Source organism: Calidris pugnax, unplaced genomic scaffold (assembly GCF_001431845.1).
Source record: "Calidris pugnax isolate Ruff unplaced genomic scaffold, ASM143184v1 scaffold1, whole genome shotgun sequence".
Classification (NCBI taxonomy): Eukaryota; Metazoa; Chordata; class Aves; order Charadriiformes; family Scolopacidae; genus Calidris; species Calidris pugnax.
In genome coordinates, this window is record NW_015090800.1 from 4,432,731 (window position 1) to 4,445,823 (window position 13,093).

The window sequence follows — 13,093 nt, forward strand, 5'->3', positions numbered from 1 at the left end:
ACGCGATTAACACCGGGTAGTTGTACAGGGGACATGTGATGACCATTTCACGCTTCTGACCATTAATTAAAAGCTTCCAGCAAAACAGAACAGATGACTGGCACTGGAGAACTTGCATTCTGATGTGGACTGAGATCCTCTTGCTGAGAGAATCACTTAATTGCATCAGAGTCCACAGAATGATGCCTCTTCTCTTTTTTTTACATCCTTGCTCTTCTTGCAGAAGCACTGAAGAGCATGCTGACCCGGTGGGAGCAATGCTGGTTTTAAGAGGGAGGTCATAGTTGGCCATCAGCAGTAAGAATCTACAGAATATCCTTAAGAAAACTGCATCTGTCTGTCGTAAAATTGAGCCGGTCTTCTATTCAACAGCCTTTCTTACAGGCTGGAAAAACGGGCCAGCACTTCAGCATTTAGTGAATAATCTTGCTCTCCCTCTGGCAAGTCACAGGCAAGGCCTGTCACAGAATCTGAAGTAGAAAGATAATTCCTCCTCCACAAGGGCATGCTATTGTCCTTTAGACACATGTCTAGAGCTGACTGTGAATATCAAAACCACCTTGCTCATAATAAATCGGAAAGCAGTAGCTGAGGCTGACACGTAAGGGTTGATCCTCTGTGTTTTCCTGCTGAAGTCAGCAGTGGTTGCAGAGCTTTTGGCAGACTTTCCTTACCGCTGCTCCTGATGTGATGGGGACTTTGGTCCTCACAGAAGGAGTCAATCTTCTCATTAGGTGAAAACCAGGAGCAGCTATAGCGAACCTGCAAGCAAACTGACTCGCCTTTACCACCGGCTCCTATGCTGATTATTGCAAGAATTGCATAGGAATTATGCTCCCAGCCAGAAAAGCAGCAAGGGAAAATCACCGATATTTCAGCTGCCAGGGAAAGCTTCCATTGTTCATAATATTTCCAGGACACACTCTATTCAGTTGGAAAACCAGTGTAGGTTGCTCATTTTCTTTTATCCTGTTTTATTGTTTTAACCCTCTTTGGTGGAAAAACAATTGAACTGTCCTCCAAATGTATGGAAATCCCCATCCAAGGTGAAAATGCCAAGTGGCTTATTGTTTCAGTGAAAGCAGATAATTTTAAGCTCTCTTTCCCTTTGAGATCAAGTGCTTCACTTTTCTATTGAGGTTCTGTGGAACATTAGTTTCCACAAAGGTCTTTTTTTTTTTTTTTAGCTAATACATATGTATAAAAGCAAGCTCTATTGTGGCACTCCAGATCTGTATGGTTGTATTAGAAAATTAACATTCTGGTTGTATTGGAAGATTATATATGCTGACATCCCGCACAGAACAGATTACTCCTGATTATGAGCAACAGCCTGTCCTCTGGAATCTAAGTCCTGCCCAGCAGTAACCACCGAGGCTCGGGGAATTTACTCGCTATTGGAAAGTCCTGGGTGTAAGGCTAATTCTTGCTCCTAATTCTGGGTTTGTCCCACTGATGCTCGCTGCAGAGGCAACATGTTTCTCTGCACCCAGAGGCAACAGGTTATTAAAGCTGCGACACATCAGAAGTAAGATAATTCCACTTCCAAATGTTGTCCTTGAGGATAAAAGCTGTTGTGTTTCTACTGCAGGGCAGATGTCAGCGCAGTACAAGGCAATACCATGACAGGGATGATAAACTGTAGAAGTTGTGGAACACTTTTCAATGTCCTGTGGAACCCTAAGAAATCTTTTTCAAATTCAGGTGCCTGATAAAGCTAACACCCATCTTAGGAAGGGAACTACTCCCTGCCACAGCTTTCCTGATGGCAACAGAATTACACCAGGAATGAATATGAATAAGGGTTGGGGTTTTTTTTGTTTCGTTTTAGTTCTAAGAAACTGGAACTACACAATAAGCAAAGAGAGATTAGATGTTAGATTCCTGCTGAAACTCCTTCTGCTGGTTTGAAGACTGGCATTGCTCCAGACAGCACAGCTGATGAAGGCAGTTTCTATAGTATGGATACTATAGAAATAAAAGCTTCTTTGAGACAATTCATCAGTAGGAGATAGCTTGTGTTTGAAAGGTACTCTCCTGATCTCACGTAGCATATGCCTCTGTGGAGCTAAGAAAGCTGTCAGGGAAGAGCTCCTTTTCCAAAAGGCATGCTTGAGCCTGGCTTCTCAAGCAGATCTTTCTGTCATTCACAGGCCCAGCCTTTCAAAGCTCTACAGCTTTTTATAAGAACAGAAAGAGCAGCCAATAATTCTAAGTTCTCTTCAATTAAAAAGCTTTTTCTTTCTTTTCTCCTGGGTACTTTTTCACTTTTACCATGAGTGCTTTCTGATGGCAAGGTCGGCCTGTAACCATGGTGGTGGGGCTGGGGTGGTTAAATGCCCTAGAAGCCTGATACCACTAAATAAATAAATATATTACCTTGGACTTGCAATCTCCCTATTACTCCAGTCATGTCTGGTTGCAGCTTTCCCAGTGCAGTCTCTGTCCTCTAGGAAAAAATGTGTTTATAGCACAGCAATGGGGACTCATGGCCGCTAGGTGATTTTAGCAGGGTGTAAAAATGAAGACTTGTCTGCAACAGATGAAACTCAACAATCCAACAAAAAACTTGTCCAGCCATTTCAACTATAAAAACAAAATCCAGAGGGCAGATGACTGCTCAAAAATCCAGGCCTAATCTTCAACTAGAGTAAATAAGGATGGCATGACTGTAATTATTAATCGTTACTCAAAATCACTGGTACTAGATGAGGAACTTATTTGAAACACTCAACTGACTTCACACATGAATTATCTCTAGTCTTGCACACTGGACCAAATTCTGATTCTCTTAGTCAGGTTTCAATAAAAGAAAACACTAATTCAAATAAATTCTTGCTTACATTTTATGTGTTCCAGCAGGAATATTGGCCTATGGGAGGTTTAAATGAGGGCTCAGTGGGAAAAAGGGGACTTAATAGTTCTTGAAACCAGGAAAGCTGGTTTCTCACTCTGAGTATGATGCAGTAACAAAAGCAAAACAGAAAGGATTCCAAGCCTCAGAATTAAAGGCAGATCTGAATGTACCCATAACTAAGGAATTTGCAGCTCCACAAGTCTGAAACAAACATTTTACAAAAGCAGGAAGCATTGGCAGAATTTGTATCTCACTCCAGAATTTCAAATACAGCGATACAGCTATTAGTTTTTCTGGATGAAGGAGCCTATCCATCTTTTAGAAATGAAAAGCAATCTGAGTGTGGCCTTGAGGATCTTAATTGTCCTTGGGTAAGGGGCAAAAAAACCCCTTCTCAGTAACAGACTTCAATTTCCCTGCTATACATCACCCATTTTCAATGAAGTGGAAAGTGGCAAGAAAAACTGTTTATCTCCCTGAATCTTACGTGCCCTGCTCTGGTGAAACTTAGGGCCCCGTTTTAATATTTACAACACAAGAAGAAGAAATGAAGTTCTGTTTTCCTGTCATTTTCCTATGTCTTCTTCCCTAAAATGCGTTGGATGTAGCCACCCCATCTCCTAATGCCAGGAATACAGTGATTGCTGTGCCAGATCACAACACTGCCATTCTCCTGTGGGCGCACTGGGCTATTCTAAGCAAACTCCATTGTAAGTCATGATTATGTTTAGACTTGGGTTTAACTTCAGCTCTCCTGGCTGTATTCCAGCTAAGACAATAACGTCCTGCTTGCCAAAATCCCCCATGCAGTTTCAGTGCAAAACAAGCTATCCCTCATACATCCTTATACACTTGCACCCTTTGTTGTTAAACACCTGCCACAATTTACCCTGAAGGTGGTTGAACTCTAACCCTGTGAAAACAATCCCTGCATTTACAGTTCATAAAGTCCTTTAGGATCCTTTGGGATTAAGGACATTAAATGAATGCAAGCTGTTATATTCGAAATATATGCAACTCTGTAGTAACAGTTGCCATTGCCATTGTTGTTGGCACTATGAAGCACCAGGGGACCCATTGTGTTGGGAACCGTAACTGCAGAACAGAGATGGTTCTCCCAATTGGATCCAGCTGGAAGAAGTGGTCACATATCCAGCTGCTGCTTCCTGTAATGTGACAAGAGCATAAGCAACTTGTTGGGATGCTAAAGGGGAGGTTACAACTGCCTCAGTGCCATGGATAGACGTAGCCTGGTTCTTTCAGAAAAGAGTTCATAATCTAAACTAAAATACCAGGCTCAGCAGGTAGGCAACAGCAGGAAGGTGAAGGAAAGCTATCACATAAACAATTTCTCCTGGGGTTTGTAAGTCATTGGCTGGCACTTACAAGAAAGCAGATTGAATTTACCACATATTCCACATATCACATCTTGTAGTGTGATGGAGCAGATAAGATCTCCTCCTCTTCTGTTTGTAGAGGAGAGGGCCAAGGGTGCGTGTGGGAGATACAATCAAGGTTTACGAAGTCATGAAAGTGATAGATAAGCTGAATGCAGAACTGTTGATCAGCAAATCTCACAGTATTAGAAGGAGAGGACATTGACTAAAAGTAGCAGTAGATCATCTTAAAACAGATACGGGGAAAGTACTTGTCTACACAGCAGGTAGTGAGATTCTGAAACTTAGTGCCACAGAAGACTGTGAGGGCAGACAGCCTTAGCAGGTTCAGATAAATCCCTGGATGGCAGGTCCATAAATGGCCACTAAAGACAAAAAGCAGAAGTGTGCCTTTAACATCTCTAATCCAATAAGCATGAGTATGAGAGCAGTAAAAGGGGACCGGAAAGTAGGAAATGGCCAGGTTTGCACACTTACCCTCCCGTCACTGTCAGGACCTGAACACTGGCCAGCTGGACCTCAGGTCTTACAAAATAGTGCATTTCTTAGTTACTTATGATGAGCATTTGACCAACACTGAAGAGCTCAAGGTATGCCCAAGGGCAGGACAAAGCCTCCAAATACTCCAGTGTGGTACAAGCTATAACACTGATATAGCACCCATTTTTCAAAGAAATTTGGAGAGACTAACATATTCCTCCACAGCATAAAGTCCAGTCTTGTTCAAGTCATGCAAAAGGGAACGAAGGACTCCTTGCCTGTTATTGCTCTCTGTGATGCTAAAAACCATAGCACTTAGGGAATACCATGTTATATGGTGTCTCACACATTCTTAAGTATCTACATTAACTACAATAGGGCAATACCAAGGAGGCATTACTTCCTCCTAACTGATGTATTTCTTTGTCACTATAGTATTATGTTCAGCATTTAAAGGGTGTAATTCAGGCTGCAGAATGTGAGTTATCATCCATGTATTTCTATTAGAAGACACTGTAAAGTGTACAAGAATGGTTATAGAAATTAAAATAGACCAGTCATTTCCACTCTTTAGTCTACATGTACTGGATTTGATTATCTATCGCCAGAGAGGATTTTTAAAATAAGAACATTGTTATCTGTCAGTTCTTCTTTTAGCTATTATGCAAAACCAGATCTGCTTATCCTGGGCATTCTGTGCTTTATTTACATCTATGTAAACCCAGAGGCTTTCCACAAATGTCAACTAATGTTTACATTGCAATTAAGATAAGAACCAGGATCAATAGATCTTTGGCACCCTCTGCTTTCACTCATTGCGGGGTTTTCATCCCCTTAAAAAGCCTGACATTTGCCCTGGCTTTAACCCCCCAAAGCTCAATCAAACTCCTACATACAAATATCTGTGTATATGTACTCACGCTAGCCTAGCACCGCAGTTTTCGCCTTCAATATCTGCTCCAGGGACGTTGTCTGTGTTCACGGACTCGGTCTCACTGGTGGGCATGCTCACTGTAAGAGTCAAAGGGAAGAAAAAGAAAGGGTTGGCCATTAGAACCTGGCACGTCTATTAACGAAGCACATGAGTGAAGGAACTGGCTTAATGAAAAGACCCTCAGCTGCAGCTCCTGAGGATTAAGCAATTTGCTGGGCGAGTGTAGTGCCTCCCTGCACAGGCCAGGCTGGGCAGGTAGACTTCAGGAACATACACAGGTTACTCAAATGCTAAAGAAAAGGGAAGAAGCAGCTGCTCTCTTTCTTTCAGAGTCAGTTCCTGGAAATGTTATGAATGAGAACCATTGAAAGTTAGAGAACCTGGCAAAGCCAACAAAGAAGCTTTTGCTTGATTTAATGGAACAATTGAAAAAATGCCCCTTTCCTTGACCCAGCCCAACCATCTCACTGCCCTCCCCAGTCTCTTATGCAATGAGTAGCGTGCAAATAAAAAGATTGACAAATGGCTTCTGTTAGCCTGATAGCAGTATCACATAATATCGATGTCTCATCTGTCATATACTAACCATTAACGTGTTTCAACCTTAAACTTACAAAGTGGACCTATTGGGATAAGAAGGGAATTCAGACTCTCACCCATTCAGGTATTACCAAAAAAGGAGCTAATGAGTATGGACCACGGTGGAGATTTTATGTTGACACCCACCAACTAAGAACTGAACAGAATCTCCTAGGCTTTTAGAGAAGTACCATGAACCAACATCAAATGAAAGTAACCTTAGACGTGAACTCTGGATTCAAGGTCCTGTCACATCTTCTATCTGTTATCAAACATCAATATTTTATTTGCTTCTACAGATCATAAGAAAAATAAATTACAATTTCCATTCTCCAGTTGCTCACAGTTCCTATATGAGCTCTAATAACCCCTTAATATATAATCATTCGACATAAGTTAGGACAATGAATAGGACCCAATATGTGTCCTCTTCCCTCCTCCCCTCTTTTCAAATACACAAAACAAATGAAAAAGTGGTACTTCAAACTAAATGATGGAGTTAAACAGATCTCTCAGACATCTGGTAAACTTCACAACATGACCTGTATGAGCAGTTGGTTATGTATCTCAGATAAGACTGGAGAGCATGCACTATTAGCTGTTGGAGAGGCTTCTAACAGCCTGTAAGAATATGTTACTCAGTACTAAGAACATATCTATTCATGGGTCCCTGGCACAAAAGGAAGCAATGTAGAATAAATAGGTTCCACATTTCAATTGGGCAGATGTTTAAACAGGCTATGGGACCAGGTCCTCTTTCAGAGGCCAGAAAGATATCAGAAGCTCCCATCTGCTATGGTAGAAGTGTCCCTCAAAATGAACTATCTTTCCTTCATCCCATCCCAACAATTCACGTGCCTACAACATATGTCTTGGGAAACCTACAGTTCTTGGGCTGTGTTCTTAGGATTATATAAAATAATAGACTCTCCAGTGCTCCTGACATAACTATGAAATATTGTACTCCAATGGTCTCTGTTGCTTTACGAAAACTAGATGTTTCAATAATCTTGTCTGTTTGGAAAGGCAAATCAAGGAATCAACTGAATTCCTATTTTGATGCACATGAAGCAGTCAAGTAAGCTGTAAGAAGAAGCAACATTCATAATTAAAATCTTTGGTCCAGACTGAGGCCTTCAGGAAAAGAAACAAAACGCTGATATTTCGCAAGTCATCTTTGAAGATGAGGTAAAGCACTTTCAAGACATATTTGAGCAAATGGAAAACAATTCTGAAGACATTAGCAAGAGATTGATTTGCAGAGCAGCTTATTATCTTGAGTGCATGAAGAGGACACTGCACAAGCAATAGAACAGGCAAGGCACGCACATGCAGAACTATACAAAAGTACATTATATGTCACTCTGTATAGAGATATATAGACACATACACAGATATAAGCAGTGTGGACACAGAGTGCAGGGGAACATTACCATGGGTTTCTGTGGAGTGACTAAACCAAGCAAACTTTCCTTTCTTCTTATCAGGCAAGCCAGCTGGAGTGCTTCCTTTCACAGACAAGATGGTCAGTGTCAAGTACCAGGAACAAGACATCAATAGAGAACATGCAGCCAGTGACAGGCAAAAGAAAAAACACAAGGAACTCAGCTTACACATGACATCCACTTCTGTCTGAAAACTTCATCATGTGAATTAGAAGTACAAAATTAAAAACAAAGGAAGTATGAAATATTATAACAGATCATCAGAGGATAATTCTTCCTTTTTTTCTACTCTTTCTTATGTCTGGTTTCTGAGAACATGAAGTTCTTGAATTTAAGTTAAAAAGGGTGAAATCCTTTTTCCAGTGGTATCAGTGGCAAAACTCATCTTGTTTGACTGGACTGTCTGACCTGTTGAAATTGATGAGACTAATGCAATCACAATTTTTCTCCAGGTTGTCTCCTGACCTTTAGGGTCAGGATCTGGACCAGCCAAATTTTGAATGAGATTCCTTGGCTTTCTTCCTAAACTGCTCCAGTATCCAGAAACTCTTTCAAATCTGTCAGAGTTTCTAAAGAAAAGTTGTTGGGGTAATCACATTTCTCTGTCTTTCTCCATCTCTGGAGATGAACAACCTTCAACAAGCACTCAGGCGTACACTGCCTTACCCAGACTAGGATACCCCTAGACTATGTCTCATGATTTCCAGTTGAGTTTACATCTGGCACTCTGTCTTCTGAGGTCCTCCTTCCACATAGCTTTTCATGGCAGTAACGTTGATCCTCTGTCTATTACACACAAAGTTCCTCAGCCCACACAAGTCAGATGTGCGTGGACAGAGAAGTCTTAGGCCTAAAGTGAGGGATGCAGGTGCAGTGGTACCCATGCTGAAGACACTCCTGTGGCTCAGGCTACCTTGCTGGCACCAGCTCACTGGGCATTCATTACACTGCACTGATGGAAAATGCTAAGGATGATAAAAAGTATTAAGATGGCATCCGTTACAAGAGGAATGATGGCCTAGAAGTTAAAGGTCAGGACAGACAGGAGATTAGGACCGTATTCCCCAATGTGGTATGCTTTCAGCAGGGCAACCTCTTATTTTACCTGCCCCTCACATCACCTTCAATATCAGGGGATAATCGTGTGCAGATGCTGTGAGGTTCATTCAGGCCAGTTAACAAACCCTGAAAATAGAAGAGGCTGCAGGAGAGGTGTGTATAAACTGGGGCTGAATGTGAGAGGAAGTAAATCAAATACTGCCCAGATGGCTTTCTTATCTGACTCAGATCTCAGAGACACAGACCTTGTGCCCACAGCCTGGCTCCAGTCTAGAAACAAGGCAGGCATTTTTTTTGCAGTCCGGGTAATCAATTACTGGAACCATGTACCAAGAATGCTGGTGGTAAACCCACCACAGGAATGTTTTAATTAGGAAGAGATGTTTTTTCTAAATGGTGGGCTCTAGTCCAGACCAGAGTTATGTTTAGGACCATGGTATACAGACTATGCCATCTCACTGGCCGCTTCCTCCTTGTAATTTTGGGAGCTGAGACAAAAGCAAAAAAAGAGGCAAATGCAGATTTCCTCCCACCTGGGCAACTTAGCAGTGGAAATCTTGGTGCCTCACCTCCTGTGCCATGTGTGTTCAGTGATTTAGGTACTCTTACAGGAGTGGTACTCTGTCAACTCCAAGAATCCCACTGCTTGTAACCAAGCCAGAGATCCCCAGGGAATTGGTTCTGCAAGATGCAGAGAGCACATTGTTTCTCTGTGGGCCCCCCACCTCCCTACTTCCCAGCCTTCAAGTAGAGCATTAAATCTTCAATCTACCACATACTTTGTTTTGAAGCCACTTCAGTGTCTAAACTGCAGCATTGGGCAGGGCAGTGACCAAACCCTGTTCATACTATTCAACTGCCCACCTAACACCCTAAGCTATTAGGTCAAGAACTCAATACCTATGTTGTGTACAGGTGATCTCTTGACAGTAGAGAACAATTCTGACCCCTCACATATCCATTCTAAGTGACAGCAGGCTGTTAAAGGGGTGAGAAGGCATTTCCATCAGGGGGTTTGCCTTTGCTGGACTACACCAGGAGCAGCAGTACAGCTAACAGGGCAATGGGTGCACACAGTGTGTGGCTCACTTCAACCAAACCAGTACAGTGAACCATTAACAACAACACAGGGATAGGTCCCATAGAAGATATTAAGTATTTCACAGAATTATAAAATGGTTTGGGTTAGAAGGGATGTATAAAGATCATCTAGTCCACCTCCCCTGCCATGGGCAGAGACATTTGTCACTGCATCAGGTTGCTCAAAGCCCCATCCAACCCGGCTTTGAACGCTTCCAATGATGGGGATGCACAAGTTCTCTGGGCAACCTCCTCCAGTGTACCTCCTCCCGGGGCAAATCATGGTGGCTTTTCTTACATGACAATCTCTTTTTTTTGGGATTTATCCATATGTCTATAATTCCCTCTGGTTGATGAAATCCCCCATTAGTTACATATTCTCTAGGTAGTAATTCTTTTAAAAGGAAGCGAGTCAACTTTTTAAAGGCATGCAAGTATCTTATAATGACCAGTAGGTTTTATACTCTATAGTTGCTTCTGAAGTCTTTGCACTTCTTATATCTTGCCACAGTGTGGCTCATCTCCGAATGTAGACTTTCTCTCCTGGACTACCTAAACTCCAACTTTGTATTACTTGCATGGCATCCCTGCAGCAACTAAAGCAACAACAAATGCTATGTAGCAGCTTCCTTAAAAATAAATCTGATAAATTCTTCATGTTAAGTTAATTCTATCTCTGAGACTCAGCAAACAGAAATAAGGAGAGAGTCTGCAGCCCATGACTGGCTACACAGACAGATGTGTGAGACCCTTTGAGAGCCTCTGTTCCATGTCACAAGCATCAAGCATGGATATCAGCTCTACTTCTATGCTAACATATATCCCTCCCCCAATGAAAAGCCCCACGGACATGCAATAAATTATTAGGTTGCCAAAAGACAGCCAACCACCGAAACAGAAAGCTGGCACAAGTAAATACCCTCCTGTGTAGCCCTGAGATAATTTTTCCTTTACACACTTGGAGAATAATATTGGCTCCCCATTCAGAAATATCATTACCACTGTTGAATCTTTTATTTACGACATGCTTGTCATCTCAGCAGCGGAAGTAATTCTAATATTCAGATTTATCTCCATATATTATGGAATGATGCCACACTTGTTGCTGAATCTCACTTTAATACTGTGACAATTTAAGACCCAGAAAAGATCATGCCTGGGCAAAGGGTACCCAGTTCCACAAACACAGACTAAGCATAAATTTTTCACAGATTTTAATGGGACACGTTATTACATGACTTTGCAGATCTGGGCATTAGTTTCAGAACTGGGTACGTCAGAGCTTGACTTTACATATCTGATTCAGCTGTTTGAGTCAGGCTACAGAGGCAGATAGATTCTTATCACAGGTTTTCTCAATGCCATACTGATGTCTCCCTCAACTGTACAGACAGGCTGGGCATTTACCTTATGCCCTTGGGTTAGGTACCTGACTTGAACAGTGTGACCCTCCAACAGTATGTCCATTTGTATTGAAAAAGGCCCATAGTGGGTCTTCAGATTAAGACAAGCAACATGACACTTGATTGTGTTTTCTAATACGCTCACTTAGAGTCCAATTTCTCCAACAGTCCCATTTCCACAGGCATTGAATTACTTTGCAAAATATGGATCTAAATCACCCCTTTTGCCAATGATGGCAATTATAGGTCAGAAGGACCTGAAGCCACTCCACCACCATTTCACCTTATTGCGTCACCTTGGCCATATGAGCAAGCCTTTCTGTGTATCTGTTCAGGTGCTCTAAAAGGGGGATTATAATTCTGCACTCACCTTGCAAATCTCTCTGAGGTCTGCAGATGAAACACATTACAGTAAGTGCTAAGTACTATAGTTACTACTGATGTTAATGTCTCCCAAGCGGGACACTGCAGAACTATAAAGCAAATGTAAAGAGCAAAGAAGTCCTGTGAATTCTCCAGCTGGGATTTAAGATTTCTTTTTCCATCAAGCACAACAAGAATAAATTGCAATATCCAGGCTACTTCCTTTAACAGAATGTGCATCGAGTGAATGACTTTGTCTCCACTAAAAACCCTGTTTCCCCTGGTGCCTCTCATGCCCATCATTTCATGAATGAGTCTATGGGCAGCTGTCAGAATATCAATTGACTCATATTTTTTCAGTCGAGAGCTCTCATTTTAATTAATATGTGAATATTGCCTAGCTTTCCTCTTCTTATTGCCTGTTTTGGAAATGCTGCACTCATTCATCTTATTCATTAATTTAAATAAGGTACAGCTTTCATTCTGTTACATGCACACAGTGTCTTGGGAACAACCAATGAGTGTGCTCTTAAATGCAAGCAGCATGCAGAAAGCAAACTGCAGAGGTAAATGATTAGTTTTCTTTAGATCTCCTGATTTTGTCAGGAAAATATACCAGATATGAATGGGGAACCCTTTTGAGTTTTCTGGTCTGAAAAGGAGTTCTGCAATAGGAAAGCTTCTACAGCAGAAGGGGAAACAAAATTTAAACTATATGTAAGATCTCGGTGGTTATGTATCTCCCAAAAGCAGAGAGAATGCATCAATAAATCTAGCACAGCAAAAAAATCCAGAAAAAATGTGAAAACACATGAAAAATGCTTAGCAAGGGCTCAGAGGCCACTGCTCATACAGAGAACACACACAATATTCCATAAAATATATACAGTATATACAATTTGCATAACCTAATTTTGGGTTCTGTACAAATGATTGCAATTGCAAGGAGAGAGGTTGATTCACACTTTCACTCAAGGTCAACCACAGAATCTAGGATAGTAATAACGAGCCATAGAGTGATTGCCAGTTGTATCCACTTCAGTCAAACAGGAAAAAAAAGGCTTTTGGTAAAAAGATCTTTACACCAGTGAACCAGCAGCAAACATGTTGCAGCCAGTATGTAGTGGCAAGGCTTGTCATTGCAGTAAAACCAGCCTGGCCATTGGACTGCATCAGAGAAGACTGATGCTGTGTAACAGAGTTTACTGAATAGAGCAGTAGAAAGTAGGAACATTGTCAGTACTGAAATGGAGTACTGTATGGTCAAGCCTTCTACTCATAGATAAATTATATCTTTTGCAAAATACATTGTAATGTTCATTTTTTTTATATAAAAAGACGTCCTCCCCTTCTGGAGCGTCACCATGTGCAGATACACACCCTATGATGTTCAGGGGACATAGCCTTGGGTTACATGAATTTATAAGATACACAAAGAGGAGTAGGAGAGACAGCGATAGGAATCAGATGTGCAGGCGTGTGATTAACAGTTCTGT

At 41.5% G+C, this 13,093-nt stretch overlaps 1 protein-coding gene across 13 annotated transcripts in view; it reads right to left on the reverse strand.

Moving 5' to 3' along the window:
* CACNA1C (calcium channel, voltage-dependent, L type, alpha 1C subunit) overlaps nucleotides 1-13,093 on the reverse strand; it is a 504,338-nt gene that overhangs the window by 121,888 nt on the left and 369,357 nt on the right. For all 13 annotated transcript variants that reach the window (XM_014937306.1, XM_014937303.1, XM_014937300.1 and 10 more), the window contains exon 10: nucleotides 5,655-5,745. In XM_014937306.1, coding sequence (XP_014792792.1) covers nucleotides 5,655-5,745 — 91 coding nt within the window. The remainder of the gene's footprint in view (nucleotides 1-5,654; nucleotides 5,746-13,093) is intronic.